We start from the raw sequence: 27,114 nt of genomic DNA, 5'->3' as shown, positions 1-27,114 counted from the left end.
CCTCTCTACTGCATTGAATAAATCACATCAGATTGGGGAGTGACTCATCGTATGTTGACGGTACGTCTAATGTCATTTGAAGGTTAGATGAGCGGGGGACTGAGCCGGCAGCGCTCCACGTGGTTCACTTTAACTTTGGGATATCAATTTGAGTCTTGTTGCAGAGCATGCGAACTGTCTGATTCTCTCTTAGTTCCACCGAATCCACAAAAAAACAAAGTCACGCTCCAACACGCCTTGCTTGCTGACACATTATCCCCCTCTGAAAAAGTGAAGGCTGTAAGTTCACCCCAACACCCCCCTCGACCCCCTTTGGCCTGTTTGTTTTGTTCCTCATGTCCCATTTCCCCTCCACGCGACCGTGATCCCTCCTGTCACTGCTGTCCCTGTCATGCATCCATGCCTAAAAATCTGTCAACACTTCCTAACTGTCACCGTCACACACAAGCAGAAAGGATAAAATCAAACTATATAAGCTTATAAACATGCTCTATCACGCAGAAAAGCATAAAGCGTTGGTCTGGGGATCTTCTCTGTGCCCCTTTGAATTATATTTCTACCATTGGCAAAGCTTTAGTAAACAAAAACAAAAAAACTCCTACTGTTTCTTTTAGATGTCTTTTTCCTTTATAATTATTTGTATTATTAAAATCATTGTTTTTTTTGCAAATTGCTTTTGCTTTTGAAGCATGGCTGATGTTCTTATTCAGAGCTAATCCCTTTTGTTTCAGTAAGTTAAATGTGCCCCCCCCCCACACACACACACACACACACCTTTGTTCTTGACCAGTTGGGGATTTGGAGCTTGACATGGTCTGTGCTCTTAATTAGTCCTCCCTTTATAATCAAAAGATTTTTTTTTTCTTTTGCAAATTTGAATGTAATCCTGAAAACTTTCCAATACCACATTTACATGCACAGTCCTCATATCCTGGTGTACTCTCTTGTTTGCCAAACAACTTCTTATCTGGATCTTTGAAATGAATGTATTGAACAAAATTTCTCAATAAAGCACTTTGTATTTTATTTCCCAAATGTATTGATCATTCCTAAAAACCTTCATCCTCCATTCTTCCATCTTGTTTCTGTCTTTGGGAGGTGAAACTAAACCTAAGGTTGTTTAGTCATGCGAGACATCTCAAGTTGTGAGAGGTCTATGTCTGTGCAATAAAAACAAATGACTTGTGCATTTTTAAAAGATGCAATCAAACCGATCCTAACCACAGAGTGAGGTGCACTGCGAGTAACAAGGAATAAGCAAACTTCTGTGACGAGAACACCATTCCCTCAAGGACATTGGGGTGTTTTCCTAAAAATAAACCTCGAATTGTCAGTAAACTGAAACAAAAAAAGAAAATATGTATTTAGGAAGGAAGGAAGGAAGGAAGGCACAGTCAAAAATCAGAAAGCTGGACACCACCAGAACACTGAAGGATGATCAGGAGTGGAGCGGTTTACAGCTGAAGAGCACTTGCTTGATGAGAACCAGGAGAGTCCGTGAGATGAATGTGTTTCAACGGTCTCAGCTCAGGTCAGCGTCCTATCAAAAGATTTTTTAATTCAGTTGAAATAATAGAAAAAACATTATTAGGTAACTAACTTTCAAGGATTCTTCAGAGATTCAGTGTAGGTAGTTATAGCTGGCGGCAGCAGATCTGAAGCCTCTGACTGAAGACGCTCTGGTGTTGAGCTACTGTGTTGTAAAGAGAATGCTCAATGTTTTCCATAATAGCTTTTATCTTAAGAAGCATCCTTCTATGAAGAATCAGCTCTAAAGGCTCCAGAGAGGAGCCCAGAACAGAGCCATCAGTTTGTTCAGGATCCTCAAGCCATTTGTATTGCTGCTGCTCCACAAAAGGTGACTGCAGGTGTGATTACGCTTTCCACAGCAGGCTTATAGAAGACATGAAACTTCCTGCTGGAATCCCTGAAGAACACACCCTCTCTACAACAGCAATAAGTCAAAGCTTCCTCAGATCTGCTTCAATAATCACAATTATTCCTACATTATAATAAGCATAATGAGTTCACTGTGATTTATTTAGTTAAACATGTAACTGTGTGCTATCGGTTCAAAGAGCAATCAAGTTTTTTAATGTAAATTATACAAATTCTTGTTTTAAAAGGAATGAAGGAAAAGGCACCGATTTAGACCCCCACACCCCACATTCACACCCCAATATAAAATGGAAAAAATCTTGTCATTCAAAGTGCTTTAGAGAGCATCCACTGTGACTCCGGAAATGATTGGGCTTTAATTAATTCTCCACAGCTTATGTAAAGTTCATATTTCCCTGTTTAGACTCAGAGTTTCAGAATCAATCAACTGAGTAATAGAAAAGGTAACAGGCTAAGAGGATAGTGACATCCAGTCAGAATATAAACTACTCCATAACTGTGTCACAACAAGTAAGTACCACCAGGTAATTACAGTCTACCATCAGACTTTTGTAAAACTGCGTGTTCTCCTGATGGACGGTGGAGAACTTTGTCTAGACGGTGTGTCTGTTCCAGCGTGGAACTGATTCACTTCTACTGCAGACTGGAGATGACTAGTTCTAGTCTACCCTTTTTAAACACAAAAGTAATTTTGGTACTTTGGCCGAAGTGTAATGAAGTTATTGCTTAAAATGTATCTTTTAGTAAAGTCTTTTTGCAGTGGGCCGTTATTTAAACCTTATTGGAAATAAATAGCTAATTTCATCTTCTTTTTTAGAAAGAAAATAAGTGTAGTTGGGTTTGGGTTCGTTTCCACTCACCAGTTAACTGGAGGCTCTGTGGTTGCTTCACTTCCTGGGTAAATGGTTGACTTTTTAAAACAAAAAGCTTTACAGTATTGTTAACTGAACGGAAGACTTGCTAGTGTTGATTAAGCCTAAATAAAACCTCCAATGTCACGACCATGAAGAAAATGAGGCTGATTCATTGAACAGTGATTAGGAATCATTTCAGTTTTTTTTTAAAGATTTTCTTGTAAATTATTTTTGTTGGTGCATAAAAAACTGATTTGCAATTTTATAAAACCTTTCAGATTCATATAAAAGTTTGTTATGTAGATTTTATTTTTATAAATCTTTTATACAGTGTTTAATTATTTGCTTTTTAATTACTGTTTGCTTTTTAATTACTTTATGCTATCATCGAAAGTGTGTTTTATGGCTTTTACTCATTGGTCTATTGAGTATTGAAGAGGCCTGAGGCATGCAGGAGACAGGGGTGGAGCTCACGGAGGCCTCGGATTGGTATTGGTCAAAAATTGGCCTCAGGTGTGAGGTTACCAATGACTTGTGAGTGCAAACTTTCAGGGTACATCCCTGCATGCCTGCACCAAGGGATGCAAAGGGGGGATTAAGTCAGACCAGTTTTAAAAAATGCTGATGCTTTTCCAAAACTTTGCAGATACTGTCCATCTAAAGTAAAATTGGTTAGTTTAATCTCCTGGATTGTGCTTCTCCCTCAAATAAAAAGAACTCGGGTGAGATGTTCTAGGACGGGGAATCACGTATCAACACAGTAGTGGCTAACAAAAACAGTAACACAATTTGAGTATAAATATTTTCAAGAAAATGGAACATCTAAAAAAGACAAATTTTAAAATATCTATAAGTTGATGACATTACATTTACCTTCTTTATTCTGTCTTTTTTGGCAAAATTGTAAAAATTAGATTTCAGTTGATGCATCATAACAGTCAGTTTAAATAAAGGCTTCAGATACTCTAGTGAGCCTTGCACTGATATGCAACACGTTACAGTAGTGAAGTCCTCATCCAATTAACGTAAAACAGCTGATTCTTATAGATGTCGCAGGTGGCATCTCCGGTGTTAAAGGGTTAAATTTAAGGGTTAAAAGAAATGTCTGAAAGTTGAAAACCATTTGTGATACACAAAACACAGAAATAAAAACAAAACTTTGTATATTAAAATATACAAAAATTAACTGTGGTTAAATCCAGTGACAATATCATGAAAACTGAGGTGAGAGCCAAGCCAGGACACGCTGCAGAGACCCACAGCAGAGACAGTGATGCTGAAATAATTTGTTTTAGGTGTGGAACAAGGTACCGCCGTGTAAAAGTGTGCAAAGACAAACTCATACGGTGACGCCACCTGTAGAGACAAGAAGACAAATTTGATAGACTAGAGAAAAATGCAGATGAAAGCAGCAACAAATCTGAAGCTGAGCAAGCCGATTACACCTTCAGGATCAAGGACACAGACATTGAAAGCCAGCAACAGAGTCATTCAGCCTATAGCTGAGTCACACGGGAAAATGACATGAGCCATAAGGGGATTCAAGAGTCAGTGATAAGAGAAAAAAATCTGCATAATGACACGTCTGATGTTATTAGGCAAAAAGAGACAGGTGTAACAAGTGATGAGTGTGCCATCGGGAGGTTTTCTACCAGGGAGAGGAGAAAACCTGGTTAAAGACATTTCATAACTGGCAACACTGACTAAGATCTGATTTACTACACTGTATGTTACTGCTGCAGAGCATTATGTGGGGTATATCTTTAAAGTCCCTCTTAAATTATATAATTATCTGTTGTTAAAACATTCCCAGAGGTCTTTTAAGTAGGATTATGCAGTGTTTAACAAATGTTTAAAAAAAAAAACGTCATTTTTACAAACACAACTACACATCGGCAGTTAGTCAGTTTGCTTGAGTTGTGGGCAGGACAATTGGCGCAAAGCTCTGATTGCGCGCTCCTGCGCAAGCTTGTAGCCCCAAGCTAACATTAGCAGTGCAAAAAATATGGCGGGCAATATTGGAGCTATCCAGCCGAACAGTTTTGAGCCTGATGCCAGTTCGGACGACAGGAAAAACAAAGATGTAAATGGGGGGGGGTGAGGAGGAGGGGCGGAGCAGTGAAACTTCGGCCTGCCCATGTCAGTTTTTGCATCACAAACCTGAGCTTTTTCAGTCAGCACATTTTCATCTGCTCCTGATCTATCACAATTTTCATAAAGAAATACTCAGAAACACAGTTTTAATCTTAAATACTTTTATAAACGTCCTTCATCATGAGAGAAATGCTATAAAAGCATGTTAAAGACTTGATTTTCATAGGAGTGGGTCTTTAAGAAAGCTTGAGAACTAGTTCATTCAAAGCAATTATTGTGCTAAAAGGCAGGAAACCCGTGCAGGGAAAGAGGGTGAATTTTGTTGAGACTGATGAAGGCAATTTTACATATAAAGTTAAATTTGGAGGCTGGGAATCAACTCTGGTGAAATGTTCTCCCCAACAACCAACGTAACAACCATAAGAGTATTTTTACAAAAAAGTAGTACAGGAAAGTTTGTTACTTCAGGATGATGGATGCGTAAAAAAATTAAACAAATGTCAACAAGGTGCCACAAAGATTCAATAGGAAGAACCAGAAAGACTCCCTTTGATCAGAAATTCCGTCACACCTATTAAGATAAAAGTTTAGAGCTCCCCAAGACCTAAGTTCTGTGGCATGTAGAATATCACATTACTTGTTTGACCCAACAGAAGAACTTTGTTTACAGTTAAACAGGTGCTGCAGGTTTTTGGGTTGTCCAGGTCCAAGGAGGTTCATGGAGTGAAGCGGCCGTCTCAAGGTGTATCTTAAGGGGAGCGCAGGTGTGGCTTGCAGCTTTCTTGACGCTCGTTAAAAATGGAATGTTCGATAGACGAGTGTGGTAAGTGTATGGTAAAGTATTTGTAGAGATATGGTAAATTGCACACACTTAAGGAGACCTGCAATTATGTGCAGGTCACCTACGTGCCCCATACAAATTTTTTCACCCACAGACAACCTGGCTCTATAGTCGTAGGAATTTGTAGAGATATGGTAAATAGCACACACTTATGATGTACAGGTGACGCTGTTGTGCGGTGCACTTACATCACACTCTATTCATCCGTAACAACAACTTCCTTACAACTAGAAATTGGCTGTCTGCTGGCAAAAATGGGCAAACCTCTACAAGGGCATGCAAGTAGCACACACTTATCACCTGAACTTCACTAACAGGCTCTTTACACAGTCTGCAAGATTTGGGGGGAGTTGAAAAAAAGGACACCTGTGTCTCACCTACTATGTACCCTTGTGAGTTGTATAAATGTTTGCTACAACCTGTCGCTTGCTGCACACCTGTAGAAGCAGTCTATGGCCTGTGATTTTGTGCAGGTCACCTGCGTGCACCGTACAGGTTTGGCAATTTTTGTCTCAATAGTCGTAAGAGCCGTTTTAACAAGAAATCTCAGAGGAACTGCAAACAAGGAGCTGTGTTTGGGAAAATAACTGATGTCCTCTCTGCAGTCTATAGTGCAGTCTGGGGAGGTGACGCTACCAACAGACGCAGGGAATCATATGTGGATTTAGCCACAACAATGCAATAGTGCATGTATTTAGAATACAATTGGAACAATTGCTTTAGACATAAAAATAAAAAAACTGTGAGCCGACCAAGGTGCAAATGTGTGAATGAACAAGATGTGTTTGCTACATCGTACTGCTAAAGAGACGTTTGCTCGTTTCATGTACAAACCTGTTTTGTAATGTAAAGTTTAAACAAAATTGTGAAATAACTACATTCAATTGTAAAATTGATGTGCAGTATATTTTGCATTCAAATGTGTATTAACAGTTTATTCCAAACAAACCTCCTGGTGGCTTTGTTAGGCTTTAACCTACTGTATGTAAATGTATCTTGTCATCTGACGTTAAGACACGGTCTTTGCGGCCAACATTTCTGCCTGCAGAAACTGTGGTCTCTTTTTGAAGAAAAAAATTTTCTCTACAGATAATGATCAACTTTTCTTTAAATGCATCTTGATATTTGATGTTTAAGCAAGGGTGGCCTGAAAATAAAAATGTAGATTTTTTCTCTACATAATTTTGCAAAAGTTCCACTATTTTGAATCTGTCCTTTTTTTAACAAAAGGGCATGACATATCACTGTTGCAAATGGCCTACCACATTCACTGGAGCAGCCTTGTTGGTCCAAAAAGTCAATTGAAGGTTAATTGCCACCACTCAATTGCATCATCCAGCTGGATGTTTACTGCAGTACAGATGTGATTTGTATGGCAATATTCTACCTGGCCTGCTTAAAGGCCTCATGTGGATGATAGAAGAGGAGGCTGATGGCACTCCCTTAAGGCTGACAGCGGGAGTACCCCTAGAGGGGGGTGCAAGCACTGGGACTGAGGTCCTTTGTTTAGCAATATACCGCCCTTGGCTGCTCATGATCGTCAGGGGATACGTAGAAAAATAACAAGGTCACTGTTGCGCCATTGCTTGATAAGCTCATGTGGAAGTTTGCAGAAGAGGTGGGTGTGGAGGCAAGTTGCTATATGGACATGTAACGCTGGTCCCAGCTTTGATTATTATTTTTAATATTATTGTTGCTGTTGTAGTTTCTGTATTTCTTAATAAAATAAAATTTTATTGTTAATGTGTCCATTATTTTACTGTGTTCATATGTAATTGAATCTGTTAGTTCAAAATGGGGCGAAGTCCACAATTTTTTTAAAATAGAGATATTATATGTTCTACGGTCTTCAAGGGAAAAGCTATCTTATTATGTGCAAAAAGGTCCCAAGTCTTTTGTAATGTATTGACTATGCTTGACATTTTCAATGCATTAAGTGCGAAATTCCTGGACTTGGGCCTCTCTTCCATGGGTTTTGCTTAGTCTCATAGATGGCAGCACTAGTTATCCAATATGGCAGTGCCCCTGTTTAATTCAAGAAGGGCCCAAGTCCAGAGACTTTAGTTTGCTAGTCCTCTGAAATTATAAAAGTGAGGTGCTTCATATTATAGCATTTGTAAGCTGGTGCTAAATCTGGATAAAGTATCTATCATTTGGTGTAGCCTCCCTTTAAGCTATGCAATTACAATAATTTCCTGGAAAAACAAACCTCTCGGAATTGGGCCCCTTTTGAACTAACCAATTCAATGCATTCATATATACACTACCGGAAACTTTACATCTGTCCAACTGCTCCTTATTGCACATTTCTAATCATCCAATCACATGGCAGCAACTTGAAAAATCTGTGCATGTAGACATGGTCAAGAGGATCTATTGTAGTTCAAACCAAGCATCAGAATGAGGAAGAAAAAAAGCGATTAAATATGGCATGCTTATTGGTACCAGACAGGCTGGTTTGAGTATTTCAGAAAATGTTGATCAACTGGGATTTTCACCTGCAACCATCTCTAGGATTTACTGAGAATGGTCCATAAAAGAGATAATATCCAGTGAGCAGTTCTGTGGGAGAAAATGCCTTTTTGATGCAAGAGATCAGAGGAGAATGGCCAGACTGGTTCCAGCTGATAGAAAAGCAACAGTAAATCAAATAACCACTGGTTACAACCAAGAAAAGCATCTCTGAACGCACAACATGTCAAACCTTGAGGCAGATGGGCTACAGCAGCAGAAGATCACACCAAGTGCACCAAAGGAACTGAGGCTACAATTTACACAGACTAATCAAAATTGGACGAAAAAAATTAGAAAAATGTTGCATTGTCTAATGAGTCTCCATTTCTGCTGCAACATTCGGACTCTAGGGTCAGGATTTGACGTAAACAACATGAAAGCATGGCTCCATCCTGCCCTGTGTCCATGATTTCAGGCTGCAATGGTGGTGGTGTAATGGTGTGGGGGATATTTTCGTGGCACACTTTGGGCCCATAGTACCAATTTATCATGGTTGCAATGCCACAGCCTACCTGAGAGTTGTTGTTTACCATGTCCATCCCTTTATGACCACAATGTATCCATCTTCTGATGGCTACTTCCAGCAGGATAAGGCACCATGTCATAAGGCTGAAATCATCTCAGACTAGATTCTTGATCATGGCAAAGAGTTCTCTTGAGTCAAATGGCCTCCACAGTCACCAGATCTCAACTCAATAGAGAACCTTTGGAATGTGGTGGAACAGGAGATTTGCATCATGGATGTGCAGCCAAAAAATCTGCAGCAAACTGTGTGATGCTGTCATGTCATTATGGACCAAACTCTCTGATAGAGTGGGATTTTTCCAGTACCTTGTTGAATCTTTGCCACAAATGATTAAGGCAGTTCTGGTTTGGTACTACCAAAGTTTACCTAATAAAGTGGCCGGTGAGTGTGTATATATACTGAAGTTATATGAGAAACACATTTTCCATATTAAATGTTAAGATAGAGCGTTTAAGAATGAGCTAAATACAGCCCGGCTGTGTGTGTGGGTGGTAATGTTCAAATACCTCAACACTAATAGGAAACTGCTATTTTGGTTTTGGAGACCATCTCCTCATCATGTAATCATGTCTGACATCAGTAGATGATTAATAGTGAGGAATTATTAACAGTTTTTAACTGCTGTTGAGGCGGTTTGAGCTGCTTCAGATGTAGGAACCAGATGGGTTGTGAGATGATAAATGCCACAGGAAAAAAATGTGCTATGTTTTGTAATCTTGTTTTTTTTTTGTCTTTGGTTTCTGGTGATGTGTACGACTTCTGAATCATTTTTGGTTCTATGCATTAAGGTTTAAAGACCCATTTCTGAATGAGCACCATGGATGATATGATACTTTACATAACATGTGGTGTTCATTGCAGCAGCAGGGATAGTATTATTTTGTTTTGTTTTTTTTGATGATATGCTGTCAGTGATGTCATGACCTGCCATACTTTAGCAATTCTCATTGTATTTCAGGAAATATGTTGAATTACATGTCTTCAAGTATTCATATACAGCATTTAAAGACATGTAATTACTTTCCCTAACTGGGCATTAATGGATTTTTAATTACATGCCGATCTTTGCTTTTTAATGATGTAGCTTTGACTGTGATGGAATATCTCACCAGAGCTCGACCTCTTTTGTTAAGTATGACACAAGAAGTTCTTTTTTTTTTTTTAACTTGTCCTGTCCAACAGCTAGGCAGACAGATGAGAGCTGAGGGCCTCTTGTGTTGGACATATTTTACTTTAACAAGAGGGGTTATTAATCTTCAGACAAACCAAAGGTATGTCTGAATAAACCCCTTTTGTAATTGAGGCCAAACTTTATTAATTTCAATCATGTTTGAAAATCTTTGGTGTTGGACCGGACGGAAATGGAAAGAGGGGAAGAAGAGAGAGGGACGTTAGAGAGAGGGGGGGTAGGAGGGTGATAATAGGAGGGGAAGGGGGGTAAGACCATGAAGCAGCATAAAGCAACAAGTTTACTGGTTGTTAATCATTATAGTAAGGTTCAAATGTAGTACAAAAAGGGCGGGGCCTATCCACACACACACTCAAATGTTATAAACACACCTGCTAGCTGCAAAAATGTCCACCTGTCGACATGTACACAAAACAGATAGTGTTCACACGCATACTTATGCCTTAAAACCAACTAGTGTGAAATATTTCAGTCATTCAATCATGCAAACTGTTAGTGCAAAGGTAAGCTAACACCTGTGCTCAGGTGAGTGTTTATGTTCTTCTAAAATGGATGGTGGAACGTGACAAGAAGGAGGGAGAGTGCCCAGCCATCCCCACCCCAAGACCCCCACCGCAGCAGCAGGGGCAGCCAAAATCCCCCCAACGCCACACGGGAACCGGTAGGGAACTACCGCCGCCCGGGCGACCAAGCTCGCCACCCAGGCCAGGACCAGCAGGACCGCCGCAAGGCCCCCAGAGCCAGAGAGCAGGGAGGCACGGAGGGAAAGAGAGCAGCCCCCCCGCCGCGCCGGGAGCGCCCAATGCAGGGCCCCACCGGAGAAGGACGCCCACAGCCCCAGACGAGCACCCCACCACCACCCAGGAGTTCCGGGCATCCCCCCGCCCCCACCCCAGGTACGAGCCAGGACCCCCCAAGGGAGAACTGCTCCGCACTCCAGGCAGCCATCCGCCCGGCCCACGGTTGGTCCAGGGAGGAGCAAGGCAGGGGCCCGCCGCCCCCGCCCAGGAGGGGGAACCCCGGGGAAAAAAGAGGGCCCACAAGAGGTGTTATAAATATGGCCCGACCAGGCTCGGCCATGTTGGAAGTTTGGCGGGGCCCAGCGCTCAGGGGCAAGGACCAGGACCCACCCCCCAGGGACACGAACACCCCCGGCTCAGGTGTAATATGAACCCCCCCACCGTGCGGAGAGAGCACCGCCGGGCCCAGGGAGCCAGCACCCAAGGGACACGGCCGCCATCGCCAAGGGGCCCGCACCCCCCACCAGGGAAGGGGTAGGGGACAGATGGACCCAGGTCCCACCTTCCTTGCAAAATGTGTGTGGGTGTATGTGTGTTTGAGAGGGTGTGTGTGTGTGACACAAGAAGTTCTTTACAGTAAGTTGATCTTCTTTTAGAATTTCAGTAAAGTACCTTGAGATGGCATTTGTTTTAAAGTGGTGCTGCATGAAAAGAATCTGCTCAGGATTAGGTCATGAAAGAAATTGAATCAATAGCAGGGTGGGACTCCTGTAAAATAATCATCCTGTAAAGACGTTTTGCTGCAAATAATTGGTCAAGTTTACTTAGTCTTTGTGTTGTTGTTTTTTCACAACATGAATATCACTTGTGAAACCAGCTTGTATCGACTCAATTTTTGAGCAGTGTGTAATGTCTCTACACTGTGGGCTTAAGAGCTCTCTTGTCTGTCAGCTTTCTAATTCATTTCAATTAGTTCCAGATTTAGCACCGTTTTTATTTATTTATTCTTTTAAATGTGGCTGTTGTATCTAGGAGTACTTCGAAAAATTACAAGCAATTTTTTATATTCTTTTGAAGCAAAAATGAGAAAACTCAAGAGTAGCACAGAAAAAAAAAATGCAAATAGATATTTTGAGATCAAAAGCATCAATGGTAGAGAACGACAGTTTGTAGGTGAAGGGCATTATTATTATTTTTTTCCTGGGTTAATATCAGAAATGCAGTGCTGCATGATAAAGTGGAAACATGGGTTTGAAAGAAAACAAGTTTCGTTCAAAAGAAATTGTTTGAGCAAAATCTTCTATTTCTGGGAGCTGTTGGAAAGAAGACTGTTAGCTTGGACACTAGAATCAAAATGTTTGTTTTTCCTCCCAAAAAGCCAATAATATTTAAAAATATAATCTCAAATCTTTATAGGCACTTCCTGTATTATGTTTTATTTATTACATCTCTATAGTGCCCTTTTAGAAAACACTGTAGTCTCTAAATCTAACAAATGGATAGAAAGATACTTGAATCTTTACAAAGTTAGCAGACTTATGACTCAGTCTTATCCATAAACATTACATCTTTGAATCTGCATTTATTCTTCCCACAGAAATTTGCAGTTTTTTTCAATAAAACATACTTAAGGCCCGTACACACCGGGACGAATTTTCGCCAGGCGTTATTCGCCAGCGTTTTTCGCCACGTTTTTTGTGTTCACACCCAGGCGATTTTCGCTGACGATGAGTGGAGTGAACATGCAATTTCATTCCCTGACATTAGATGGCGCTTAATGTAAAACAGAAATACTCCTGTACACAAGGTGGCGCTGCGCAACTTTACGCTTCTTAAAGTCGCTTTTCACTCAGAAGAAGAGAGCAAGTTTTTACACGCTTGTCAGAATCAAACAAAGAAAACATGAATATTTCAAGCACCAGTAGCTCCAACTGGTGCTTGGTTCGGGGATGTTTTAGAATGTCCGTCATTATTGCTTCGCGGCTGTGTAGACGCTACTTGGCGTCTATCTTCTTCGCTGGTATGTGTGCTCAGCAAGGCAGTTTTGTGTTTGAGCGCCCCCAAGTTGTGTTTTACTGTAACTTCAGAAGCTCCAGACACGTGAGCAAAAGCGCCGTTCTCATTGGTCGAGTAGATTTCGACGCGACGCGTCGGAAAAAAAAAACGAACCCGAGGCGTTTTTTTTTTTTGACGCTTTAACGCCTGGCGTTTTTTCGCGTCGGTGTGCACACTCTCATTGGGGCCCTTTGTTTAGTCACGAGGCGTTAAACGTCGGCGAAAATCGCCGGCGAAATTCGTCCCGGTGTGAACAGGCCTTTATATAGCACTTTCTTTCCCTCCTTTAAGGCCCAAAATGCATTACAGTCACAGTCCCATTCACCCACATTCACACACGGATGAATGATTCAAATGTGGGTCGTTGTGAAACCTCGGATTTACACTCTGTGGTGCGTCTCAAATGCATTGCGTGTTCGTCTCATGATCGTCAGTTAGTTTACATCGTCTCTGTTGCGTCTCTTGTCTGTCTCTCCCCCCGCCTGGCTCGTGCAGGAATGGTTTGTCCTGTGGTGCGGTGTGCAGTGTGTAATTGTCTAGGTACATCACCTTATACAAACTAGCATTTTATAGTTTTATTTTGAAAGGACAAAGGAAGTCATTATTTAGAAACAAAACCCTTTTTTTTTTTTTATTTCTACAGCTTTTTGACATGACATTGTCACATCAACAAACTGAAATAGAACTCTTGAGTAAAGCTTGCATTGCGGATGTCGGATACAGACACACTGCAGGCGGAACAGTGGAAATCGGGCTTAACACTTGCACCAGCCTAAAACCACCAGGAGCAATGTAGGGTTCAATGTCTTGCCCAAGAACCCTTCCACACATGGGTGGGCAGGTGCTGGAACCGAATCTGCGATCTTCCAATCAGAGGTCTACCGTTCTACTTCAGCACCACGGCTGCCTGTGCATTTTATGACTAAGATTTACAGTAAATGAGCTGTCAGATTACAAACATATGCTGGCTTCTGCAAAATTAATTCTAATAGAGGACTCCAGGGCTGACAGTCTCTAGTTCTTCCTACAGTTCAAACATTTATTAATAATAAAACTAGAGATGATCTGCAGAAATGCTACCAAATTGTTTTGATATGTGCTGCTATTAAATATTTCTTCCACTTTCGGCTTCTCCCATCAGGGGTCGCCACAGCGAACGAGTCGCATGGTAAATTTGGCAATGTTTTACGCCGGATGCCCTTCCTGACGCAACCTTCTCAAACCGGGCTTGGAACCGGCAGAGGTAGAGAAGGGAACAGGGAGCAGCCCGGAGTCGAACCCGGGTTTCACGGACGGAAGGCGCCGCAAACCAGCACGAGCTAAACTGGCTCCCTCGTGCTGCTATTAAATATTTAACAAAGCTAAAGTGTAAACCAGAGAACCCTGTGTTGAGATAAATGGTATTTTAATGTCAGGGTCATCCCACAGAGACTCAAACCATCAGAGTGAAGTATGGTCCATGCCCCATCCACACAGGCATGAAGTGAAGGACAGATGCAATGAGTTTCCATGTCCAGCTCAAAAGGCCGGTGGGTTGAATTTAATAGACAGAAAACTTGTTGAGTCACTTATTCAATTCTACAATTACATTCCAGGTTCAAGATAGTCATGACATTTGGTAATGATCCCGATCTGCTCTGCTTCTCATTCTATCCCGCACTCCCAGAGAGAATCATAATTAAGAATCTGCAGGAAGCTTCGTGGCTTCCTCGGAATTTGACACAGGTATGAAATGAGTTATGCCTAAAGCATGACATGCAGGTTTAAGCTATTATCGAACAATCAACATGCCACCAGAATGGATTTATTACAGATTGAAGGTGGGCTGAGGCCTTAAATGGTCTGGCTCACAACAGTCCTTTCCAAGTACATTACAAAACAAGCAATACTCTGTAATGCTTCTCATCTTCAGTTGTTCGATTCTCTTCGCTCCTGCAACCATGCAACCACCAATTATGAATTCGAGGGGTAAAAAGTATCCTTGGAGCTGGTATGACATCAGTTTGGGTTCTGTTCATGCATAAAACATAACAAAACACCCCAAATTTTTCTGATAATGTAACACAATTTTTTTTATTATTATTTTTGAAATCTGTAATTGAGAACTGTGTCTAGCAAATGAGCATTTACTAATAGTGAAAATCATAAAGCAGGAGAGTAAGGAGGTTCCTTCAGGCTGACATGCAGAGAACCTTTGAGCCAAGACAACGGAAGGACTCATTCTGAAGACAAAACTGCAGCCCAAATCTATCATCTCTTAATTTTTCTAGGAGAAAGGGAATTTTATTATAAGAAAAAAAGCAGCTTTGCTCAAGCATTAATTTTTTTTAACACAAAAGCAGTTTTGAAATAAAGAAAAATATATGTTTAAAAAACAACACCAGGATTGTATGAAGGTCCAGCTGGTTGATGAAAAGATGTGTACCAGGAGAGACATGACAGAAGCCTGTGTGCAGTGATTAGAACTATTTAACATTGCTAGTTAAATTTAGCTCCTTTGTCTTTAATATTTTGAAAGTTGTAAAAAAAACTTTCAAGAAATCAAAAACAAAGGTGCTATTGAGTCACCAAGTAATCAACTCTTATTTTTGTGTGTTATATCACACCGCCTCCAATCATCAGGTTGTTCTTTTCTGTTTTCTGTAATCTTATGTGACAATAAACTATAACTTCTTAATTGCTGTTTTACTCATGACAGTAAAAAACATTATTATCAAGCAACCACAATTCTTCACATATGTTGGAGCTGAGATTTATTCTGATGTAGCGGATGTCCTTAAATGACTATTAAATCTGAGTAAGCGTTACTTTTGTGAGTGTGAGATTAATTCAAGCTGAGAGGGAACAGAGATTGACAGGAAGGACTTCTCTTTGCCCCGTTTTATTGAAGAACATGATGTGGCCGTGTATGCAAGGGAATGGAAATAGTAGGAAAAGCATGGGGGGGTTGAGGTTCATAGATGGGTATCCTACCATCAGATGAATCAGTCCTCTTGGGATCTCATTATTCTCTGCTCAAGCTGACTATATTGTTCCAAACACCAAGTGGTCATGCATTCAGGCGCCTCTACAGGTGAGTGTTCATCAGCAGCTGAATGACCCGGGAGGTGAAAAGGAAGAAGAAGGGTAGATCATTAAAAATAACATGGAAATCTAGCCAAAATGGGTGAAAGAGATTTGAGATTTTTTTTTTAAAAAGGTGCAAGGAAAAAGGGAAGGACAGTATGGGGTGTGTTCAGAGGGAACAGATTTGAGGGGTAGCAGCAACAGTTTGTGGCTGGTTGGCTGGAGTCCTGCCTACTGATTGATCTCCAGGTGACAGCTGATGTCACGGGCCCTGAGCCAGGCTGTCATTTCCCCACGCCCCACCTCCACCCTCACAGCCCTGCTCATCTTCGCTCTGTCAGCCTGTCTCTCTTCCCCTGCTGCTTTTTAAGTCCTCTCTGGTGCCAGTTAATCTCTCACCTTCTTTCCTCTGTATTGATTCAAAGTCCTTGCTCTCTCTCTCTCTCTCTCTTCCAGTCTTTCTGTTGTCCTCGTCAGTGTTCTGTCCAATTGCCCTTTCCCTGCTTTAGTGGTGACATTTGCTTCATCTGCAGCTCTCGTTTTTTTTTTGGCTTTTTGTCCACTCGCTGATTGAAATCTACTGTCCATTTCAAATCGTATTTAAGAATGCATGCTGCTGCAAAGTGCCTGCTGCCACGCCTCTGGGCATGCTGGGCTGGGTTTCAATCACTGCAATAGAAGCACTCACTGTTTTTCTACATGCACTGATCTAAATACTAAATAAATGTCTTGGGATTGCATTCAAAATGTAACAGATTTACTAAATACCTAAAGAGGCTGCCGTATGCAGAGACTATTGCTCTGTTAACCCTTTACCACAGGAGTTGTCGCTAGCGACACCTTGACAACACACACATTTTGACCGAGCATAACTCTTCAAAAGCTCACTCAATCAACATAAATCTGCTAATTTTGAGACAGGGAAAAAAGGAAAGCGTTGGGTAACAGCACCAAGCTGCTTTTCTCTGCAACGAAATCCGCTGATTTATGTTGGTTACTCAAACGGTTTAGGAGTTCCTGTAGCTAAAGCTAAAGGGGTTAAAAGCTAATTGTATCATGGGGTTGATATATTTTGGTCGACATCAGTGATATCCAACTTGTTTATTCTGAGGCTGATAACATTCTTAAATGGAAAAAAAGGGGCCTTGAATGGCTGTATTTTTGTGTCTGTTTTGGCATTCAAATGAACAATAATTACACGTATATCCAATGCTTCTGAAGTTCAAACATAATGCCTTATTTATAGGACATGTAAATTACAACATGGCCCTTTTATTTTGACATTGACTATACATTGCCATACATTTGTAAGTATATTTAAAGACCCTCTCTAAAGAAAATTGTGTTTTTAACACCAAAATTTGTAGCATTTTGTAGCACTTGTAGCATTTTTCTCATGATGAAGGATATATATGTAAAAGAATTTAAGATTTAAACTGCATTTCTGAGTGTTTCTTTGTTCAAATCATGGTAAAGCAGGAGCAGAGAAAGCTGTCAGTTGTGACGTAGAAACTGAAATGGCCTCCGTGGGCCGCGCCCTGCTCCACTCTATTCTGATGCATTCACTTGCAGACAAGTAGATGCATTGACGTCAATGCAGTCAATGCAACTGAAAACGTTTAAACGTCATATTGTATATTCAAAGTTTATGCTTTCATTTAAAAAAGGTTTAAAATTACAGATCTGTCTTCTTGACCTGCAAAATGAGCAGGAGAACTTTCTTTGGATTCACTCATGCAGAAATGAGTTTTCTGTTGTTAATCAAACACAATTATGAATGTTATTAAGTTATTAAGTTATTATTAACAGGTAATAGTAGTCCATAAATAATATTGGATTGATTAATTTGAAGTGAGCTGAACTCAATTAAATTGGACTGTTTTCAATTGAGTCCTTCGGTTTAATGATATGTCCGATTAGGAATAGTGGTGGTTAAAAAGAGTCGGTATAATGAGCTCTGCTGGCACGTGTGTGTGCTCGTGTATCGGGTCAGAAGCCTGAAAACCCACAAACACAGTCCATTAGTTTCTCTCTGATGTATCATGAGGATGTTTTGGTGGCCTGGCTCTTCAGTAAACCAAACGACATTCCTCTGTTTTTATTGATTTATATTTGTGTGGCCAGCCTCACATACACTTCACTTAAGTTGTGTGTTGCAATTTAATGCACATCTCTTGGAACAGTTTACAGGTACCCTTGAGGGGCATGCTTAATGATGGGCTCGTTTGCACTGCACTGACTCTAATAAACTATTAAAGTATGCTTAACTAGTAATTATATGGACAGCCCCAAAAGGCTTATGAAGCCTTAACAGCCTTACTAAATGCAGATATGTATATAAAATGGGACTCCTATATAAACATAAATTAGTGCTTTTGCAGAATTAGGAGATTTATCTTTGTTTATAAAGGGTTAAACTCTTTTTCCAGCTGTGACCAGATAGTTGGTGAAATTCCCTACGATTTGACTTAGTAGTGGAGCTGTGGTAGTGGATTATTTAAAATAACCATGCATTTTGAGATACAAGCACCAAATCTGGCATTAATGTACTTTAGGATCCCATCTTTCAGAAAAGCATGTCAACCATGAGAAAATTCAAGATTTTAAAATGTCCTTTCATTCATCTTCTTCCACTCATTTAGTGACTGGGTAATGGGGCCAGCAGTCTAAGGAAAGATGCCCAGACTTCCCTCACCCCGACCAATTTCTCCAGCTCCTCTGTGGGGGTCCCGAGGCATTCCCAGACTGCCAAAAGACGTAGTCTCTCTAGCGTGTTCTGGGTCTTCCCCGAGGCCTGCGCAGTGGGACATGCCTGGAAGACCTTCCGAAGGAGGCGTCAAGGAGGCATCCGGACCAGATGGATGAGCCACCTCAACCACCACCTTAATGTAGTGGAGGGGTTTGAGAGCTCAAGTGATCCCAGGTCCTGGGTGACGAGTGTCCAGACCTAATCCAACATTTATCAATTATATGTATGCCAAAAGAAAGGACGCGGACTCGAGGAATTCCTTTCACGTGGAGAGCAAAGTAAAACTTGTACTCAGACAACGCACTAGTTTGCTCTGTGTTTTGCAAAGCTCTGCTCCCACCTTTATTAGAATCTGGGTGTTTTCTAACATACAACATGTGACATTTATGTCTAAAGGGTAAGGGATAAAAACATACACACACACACATATGGTTTACAGAAGTAAGGAAACCAATCTGAACATTTCTTGACATCGTCAGGAAGCTAATCAAAACATCCCTTGTGATCGTTTGTTCACCGCTGTAGATTAGGCCGATTTATTGCAGATTTAAGGTGAACAGCTGCAGCCGGGTCAATACAAAATCTTTTACTGCATTCCCAGCATCACGTTCCTCGCAGAAAAACAATGAACACATTTTATTATATGTGATAACGCAACAATACAGAAGTTCTGAGTGAAAATGGGATAACGTATGTACAAATTTATTCTAACAATGAGCCAGACAAACAACCCCCTTTATGAGAAGTAGAAGGGAAGATTCTGCTACATCACTCAAGTTGGCATCACCAGGGGCCCCACCCTGGAGCTAGGCCTGGGGTTCGTTGGGCCCCTGGCCGGGGCTCCTCCCACACGACAACTGGGTCCAGCCCAAAGGAACGACTTGGGCCCACCACCTGCAGGAGAGCTCAAAGGCACTGATGGAATGTGGTATGGGTAGCAGTCAAAGGCAGGTGCCTCGGCGGCCCTAACCCTGGTCTTTGAACTTGGCTTTTGGGATTATCAAATATATATAATACACATATACCTATAATATTAGGTAGGTACCCCTCAAGTTTAAAGACTGCATTTTGTGAATAAGGGCTCATTTAGTTGAGACTGGGGCTATGAGACAATAAATAATTTTGGCTACAATTGAGTGGATGGCTGCCATCTTTACAAATGGCCAACATTTTGGATTTTAATTCACATAACTACATACGACATATTATATAATTTCCAGTCAAATACTCTACATGTTTAAGTGTACAGTAGTGTTGTCTAACTACATTAGTGCCATCATCAGCCTATCTGACTGAGGTTCAAGAGCAGCTACAAGCTCCTGCAGCAAAAGTCCCACATCCTCTAATTATGCTTTGCTTTAAACCCTAACATTGTTTGAAAATGTTTTAATTGCATTTTTAAATGCTCTTACTTGGAAGTCGCGTCAGCGAAGGTCAGACACAGGCGTGTTAGACGCAGACAGATAAAGTTTACTTACATAACAGGGTGAAAAAGCTGCATGGAGCCAGAGGAAAAAATAGCACAAACACATAAATTAGCCTGCTGCTTGGATTCATTTTCCATGCTGTTACATGACAAAGTTCCAGTCAATGCTACTTGATTGACACATCACAGGTTTTGTTTTTTACTGCAGCTGTCTCTTTAGTGACATGTCAAAGACTAGCTCAACCTGCTTCTGGTTCATTGTTCAAACGCAGGCTAACGCACGTCACCCTGTAGAGAAAAACTGCAAATGCATTTTGGTGTGGCGACTGCTTTTGTCATAGAAGGACATCCCCAGCAGGGGAAGATTGGGGCATTCAGAGAAAGCAATTAAGTGATGCAACCATGGATGGATGTATTTTTTACACTTGTATTAGGGAAATGACATTAAATCCTGATGAGGAGGTTGGCCTTTTGCAGAGGACAAAAAAAAATAAGATCATAAATGCATGCAGAATCACTGAGCTTCCACTTGTGGTCATGTTATTAACAGAACAGTTGGGTTTCTGTGAGGTTGGCACTGAGGATAATAGACCTCCCACTTAAAGTCAGTGTTCACTGCTCTGCCTGCCCCGCTGCACTCTTTGTCAGCAGGAGCTCAGCTCAAGGTGGCCTGACTTTTGCCAGCTCATCTTGTGGACAGAGCTTTTTCCCCCACCCTTCTGTGTATCGCTTCATCAACCGACCTGAGCACTCTGTGGGAGCAACCATTATCTGTTTTGCCAAACGGCCAAACTCATCTGTTTGCCCTCACACAGATGAAAAGGCTGTTTTTCTGCTTCTTGACTTGCCGTTGTTCCTTTTGATGTCTCCAGGAGCTCGTCAAGGTTCCTCTTTGCTGGCCTAAATTATGTGTGAGGTCCTTAAGGGTCGATCCCACACTTGAGTCAGACCACAAACATGCCAGGTGTTCACTTCAAAAGATTAAAGAGCTTGAGTTGATGTTTTTGTACCAGCGGTTTTGCCTCTTTTCCTGTTTATATGCTGGAGATTGCTGCTTTACCTGCCTGGCTGACATTTCCCACAGCAGTCTGTTTAAGTTGTCATTGGAGGAAAAAAAACACATTTGTAATGTTAATGAAAGCAACATTTCATAGTTGAAGAATTTTTGTATGCTTTGTGCTCAGTTTCGTACTTAAGGGACCAGAGCATCATTAATAATGGCTGATTCACCTGAGATTTTCCCTTCTGACAGGCTGAAAGTCTGCTGTGAAGAGGCAGTCTATTTGCTGCAGACGTTTTAACTTCATCAGCCTACATAATACACCCTCCCCAATTGTTCCTTACTGTCACCTGGCAGCCCTTTTCTCCAACACCACCATCTCTGTCATCATTTCTCCACCACCCTTCACCATCTCCTCTTATCTCCAGGCTGCCCAGCCTCACTGACAGGCATATATGGAGACCGGGCTTGGTCTGCCTGTCATAAGCTAGATGGTTAAAAGGGCCGGCGGGTGAAGGCCGCCACCTGAGGGAAGACTGGGTTCTGACACTTCCATTAACCTTCAGGAGACGTCCATCCACTGTCACACCTTTGTGTCCTCTTTTTCCTCCTCTGCTTCATCGCTCACCCTGTCCCCCGTCTCCACTGTTCCCCGGGCAGTGAAAGCTTGTCCCTAGAGCAAAAGAGTCAAAATAACCAATGACACATTTTTCTTTTGCTCGTCACCCAACCTAGAACGTTTCAGCATAATGTAGGCTTCTCTATCAATTCAGCACAGGTCTGATAAAGTTTTTCCAAGGTTGTACATCACTTTCTCTCTGCCTTCATCTCTCTTACATGCTTCAGGCCCGTTGGTTTTGCCAGCAGTCTGCTTTAGTATGTGTACAGTGACCGGCACATAAGGAAAAATATTCAGAATGCTTAATTTTCTGCAGTGAAGCATCGCTAAATGGATTAAATGAAGAAAGTGTTAGATTCCTTTTTCAGTCAAGCAGAATAATGAAGGTTAATAAAGAGTCAGTCACATAAATTCTTGTTTTTGGAAGCACATGCTGTCTTTGCTCTAACACTGATTTGTTGTCATTCAAACATTAGAAGAGCATCCAAATGTGTGACTGCTCACACTTCTGTCTCTCATTACCAACAGGAATTCACTTTACTCCGACTGGACGATGTGGCAGACCAACGAGTCAACATTGTTGGCTTCTCCGTCTTCAACAAAACTCATCCCTTTTTCCAGGATTTTGTGCAAAGCCTCAATCGCTCCTGGCAAGAGAACTGTGATCATGCACCCTTTGCTGGCACTCCGGTAGGTAATACACATGTTTTGTCTCAAAGAAAAACACCAAGTGGTTTAAGAAATTACCTATAGACGTTTCTTACACATTGCACTCACCAAATAGTTACTATTGTATAATTTACACAAACTCACTGAGCCAGATTTAAAAAATATAAATTATCTGTACCTATAGCTCCTTTTATTTCATGTGTTGTTACAGAAAATTGTTCTTTCCAGCAATTATTATTGTCAAAGGTTGACCCCGCTTTAATGTATCTTCATCTCTATTTACTATATTAGCATTAAAGGACCTATACTACACAAAATTTTTCCAGCAGTCACCCTGAATTCTTCCTCCTAGAGCCTTTTTTAGAAGCTCTAGCACGCTGTGCACTTTATGCTGCAGTAAACGTGAAAACAGCTTGAATCTACTGTTCACGTATCTTGGAATATTTTAACAGATGTGCGTGTGTGCAATTACTGACACTTTTCTAAATGTCAAAAACTCTATTCCACAGGCAGGCAGTTACAGTAAAACATAATTGTGGTATCAGAGATAGTAGATTAATAGGGTTTTGTGCAAAATTGTAACAAAACCTGAAATAGTAGATGGCCATTATAAAATCCATTTAATGTTTATCAAATAAAACAATATAGCAACTTGTTTTAATTTTTCAGTTTCCAACTTTAAAATAAATATCTGTAAATGTTAAGAGATTATTTATCTTAGCTTATTAACTAACTTTTGAAAAATCAAAACAATTGAATTTTTTGTTTTAAATTTCTGCCGCAAAAAGGGATTCTACAAAAAATATTTTTGACATATGGCCCTTCCTTTACTTTTTAGTTTCAGTATACATGAGTTCATTTTTTATTTGAAATACTAGTATCTCCTTTTTTCTTGCTGTTCTTTGCTTCTATGATTGCAACTGAACAGTGATGGAAAAGTAGACGTTTTTTTGAGAAACCAGTCGGGCTTCAATTAAACTTCCATCAATTGCACGCAAAGATGATGTCAACATACAAATGGCATCTACCTTCAGAGTTGCTTTCCTTTTAGATGAAGGTGGGTAAACAAATAGCAACTGTGATATAAGAAATGTGTGCATGTCACACTGCTCTAACGTCGTTTGAGGTCACTGTGTTCCTTTTAGTACAGCTCCAAACCTGTTTAACACACTTGACAAATATTTTTTGGGTGCATAAATGTCACTGTGTGACACCAGAGGTGCTGCATTTTCTATCCAGTTCACTTTAGTGTCATTTCTGCTGTTTTTCTCTGCTGAGGCAAGGGTTGCTGATTTGAAATAAAATGCAGCAGTTTGTTTTTTTATTTTCTATCATCATTCTGATCATAAATCTTAAGACCCACTTTAGTGAAAATCAGGCTTTTGGTGTTTTTAACAAGTTCTTGTAGCATTTTTTTTTTCATGATGGACGACATATATGAAGAAAATTAAGATTAAATCTTCGTTTCTGGGTATTTCTTTATTGAAATCATGATGAATGGATAAAAGGCCATTTAGAAACGCTTGTAGCTGTTACGTACAAACTCCAATCAGCTGGCCACAGGCTCCCTGCTCTGCTTTATTCTGATGCATCCACTTGCAGACGACAAGATCCATATACATTTTTGTTTTCCTCGTCTGAGCTGGTATTTTGCTCAGAATTGTACGGTTGGAAAGCTCTGATATTGCTCATCATTTTTTGTCGTGCTTCTAATGTTAGCTTGGGTTTGTGAGGGGGCTGTAAGCCAGTGGGAGAGAGTGTAAATAAAGGGACAATGGGATATCATCGGAGGGTTACCTCCACGCCTACAGTTCCATTCACAACTCAGGGGCAAATTTCTGATGAACTGCTGCTGCTCTACAGAAACTATGTCCTTCAAAACAACACAGATTTTTTTTTCTTTGCTTACAGACAGCATAATCATAATTAAAAGGACACTGGGAATGCTTCTACGATTGATCAAAAAATGATCGGATCGGGTCTTTAAGAAGGATAAGAAAGTCCATGTGAGTCATATAAATTATCATCAAAGCAGGATGCAGGAAAAGATAACACAGATGAAATCTTGCTCATTTTTTCACAGTATAAATGGAGAAAAAAATGCTGCTGTAATACGCTGTGTGACTTTTCGCTTCTGACTTTGTGACATCACGGGAATAATTTTGAATCATAGAATAGACTGCCATCAAGAGCAGCCTGTTCTCTTCTTTCAACAGGTTTTTAGCCATTGTTTAGCACTGTAATGCACAGCATAACAGTTCTAGTGTTATGGGGGGGCTTACCTAACATCGTCATATCCATTAAAGTCCCTCTTAGCTTCATATCAAATCTGCCAGCCAAACATGAAGGACAGAAATAAAGGAGTGAAGCTCTTTGTTTTTCACTCTTTCCCTGAGGTCTAAAATAGAGTATTGCTTTATTAATGTATAATTTGCATGGCAGGATGCAGGGGAAGTGACGATGCGGCTGTTTGTAAAGAGGGGATGAGATGGAAGTTATCTTGCCTGCTGCTTTTGGGACCTCAGCTGAGGAGACAGTAATTGGAATGGTCAGGGAGGGCTAGCTTCATCTGGGATGAGAGCAGGAAAGGACAGAATCTCTCTGAGAGAAGATGGGAGGGGAGACAGTTTTCAACGTCGTCAGCAGATCACACTCTTCCTAATGATCTAATAGAATAATCTGGCTGCCACTCCAGGGATGGATTAAACCCTCACTGACCGCTAACTGCTGACATGTTACACTCCCAGTTGTTGCAGCTTTGTGTGTCTTCTATAGATACAAAGTATTCACCTTCTCTTCCTCTGCTTACACAGCTCTCATCAGCGCTGCTCTTTGATGCGGTGTATGCAGTGGTGGCAGCGGTCCAAGAGTTGAACCGGAGCCAGAACGTTGGCGCCACTCAGCTCTCCTGCAAGTCCTCCAAGATCTGGGAGCATGGAACCAGCCTCATGAATTACCTGAGGATGGTAAGGTCTAATCTGCTGGACATAATGAAGATGACATAACTGACTGCTTGGATTAAAGAAACGGGTTGATGTTTTTTGGAAAAATACGGATTTGCTGTCTGGAGTCAAATGAGTCAGCAGACAGCGCTCATGTCCCCGCTTTTTCTTGTCACTTGTGATTACACATTTCTTATCCTTTCTCTCTAAAACGTTTTGAGTGTGTTTATCATTTCCTCAGCAGATGGGGAATGATGATAAGGCTATGCTTAATGTTCGCTGCTTTATTCTAACTAATGTGTTCACGTGACCAGGAGCCAAATGAGGAGGAAAAAGTCATTGGAAACCAATAAAAAAAGACACCTAATTCCTGTTTGTGTTAACTTCAGTGTGAAAGATTTTATAGAATTAGTCTAATAGGTCTGTGGAATAATTAGCTTGATTTTTATTCTCAAACAGCAACCAAGCAGCCTCTGACCATCAAAACAAAAAAGATGCTGCAAGCCAGATAATGAAATATCAGCTGAATCTTTTGAAAATGTATGCATTTGAAAGGTTAAACATTGTTTTTGCATGAGAGCTCAATATATATAAAAACACAAAAATGGATTACAACTGTGGTTCTGTGGGGGGAATGAAAATCTATCCCTGTTTTTACATGACTGACTTCATCCCTCTAATTAAGAGCCTGTTAAACGTCCTCAGAATGTGGATTAGTTGAGGATAGGCAGACATGATGGCTATCAGAGGGAGATAAGTTTGTGAGGAGAATCACAAACACGGCAGACGTGTGTCTTGTGAGGGACGGGCTAACTAGAAGCTGCCAGTCTTTCGCTGTCAAGTCAGTTTTCGCTGTTGTTACTGCCACATTTGGGAATTTGTTAAACGTATGTTACGAAAACAGAATGCTTGAGCCATAACAAAGAGTGATGCCCAATTATATTAATGCTTTTCATTATTTTTTTGTGCACAAAGGCAAAAAAAACATTTTTTTTGGGGGGGGGGGGGGGGGGGGGTTGTCAAAATCAAAAAAAGAGATGATGTTTTTGTGAGCACTGCCACCTCCTGTTCTCAGCGGTGGTGGTGTTTCTTTTGCAGGGTTGTGGAAATATTGGACAATCTAAACCTCAGAGCAGAAATAACATATTGGAAACTACAGCTCAGTGACCTTGTGATAGAGTGTCCCCCAAGACTAGAATCCACTTCCAACTCATACCAAAGACTTTTAAAAAATGGGACCCAATGCCTCCCTGCTTGACACTCAGCATTAAGGGGGTTGGATTGGGGGGTTAAGCCAGCAAATGGTACCCAAGTGCAGCTGTGTCTGCAGCCCCCCAGGGGAGGGGGTAAAATGCAAAGAACAATTGTCACACAACTAGGTACGTGACAACTAATGTGACTTTGACTTTTTTGAGGTCTGCAGGGGTGTTGTTGTCTGAATCCCTTCATGTTTCCAGCTGAACATTTAAAGGAAATATTTTTTTCAAGTGATTAACAGACATTTTCCGATGGGAGTAGGAGGTTGTTGTTTTTTGTACTTACAGACTACATGCGGACGTTTGTTTTTAAATGTCAACCAAAATTTAAAGCAGCCACTTAAATTTGTACTTCATAGAAAACCTGGCTAATTTTCTTTAGTTTTGAGGAAACAAATGTGGATTTATGTTGTCAGCAGGCCAGGGGCCTGTTTCAGAAAGGAGGTTAAGTGTAAACTTTGAGTGCATTAACCCTGAAATCAGGGAAACCCTGGGTTTTCTGTTTCAGAATGGGAGGTTTGTTAAACCAGAGAAAGCAGAGTAAGTCAAACCCGTTTCTGAAATGCGAGGTAACTTATACTCGGAGTCAGTGTCCATGGTAACTTATGCTGTGAACCAAACCTGGTCGGGAGCAGGTTTTATTCTCCAAACTCAAGGTTTCTGCCGGTCCCCTCC

At 40.9% G+C, this 27,114-nt stretch overlaps 1 protein-coding gene across 4 annotated transcripts in view; it reads left to right on the top strand.

Moving 5' to 3' along the window:
• Positions 1 to 27,114, top strand: part of grik4 (glutamate receptor, ionotropic, kainate 4) — a 382,863-nt gene that overhangs the window by 282,103 nt on the left and 73,646 nt on the right. For all 4 annotated transcript variants that reach the window (XM_023961355.2, XM_023961354.2, XM_078930071.1 and 1 more), the window contains 2 exons: positions 22,101 to 22,262; positions 25,055 to 25,207. In XM_023961355.2, coding sequence (XP_023817123.1) covers positions 22,101 to 22,262; positions 25,055 to 25,207 — 315 coding nt within the window. The remainder of the gene's footprint in view (positions 1 to 22,100; positions 22,263 to 25,054; positions 25,208 to 27,114) is intronic.

This window comes from Oryzias latipes, chromosome 13 (genome assembly GCF_053564925.1).
Source record: "Oryzias latipes strain Hd-rR chromosome 13, Olatipes_Hd-rR_3.1".
NCBI classification, from domain to species: Eukaryota; Metazoa; Chordata; class Actinopteri; order Beloniformes; family Adrianichthyidae; genus Oryzias; species Oryzias latipes.
Note: the sequence above shows the minus strand (reverse complement) of the source record. Positions and strands in the feature narration are given on the sequence as shown.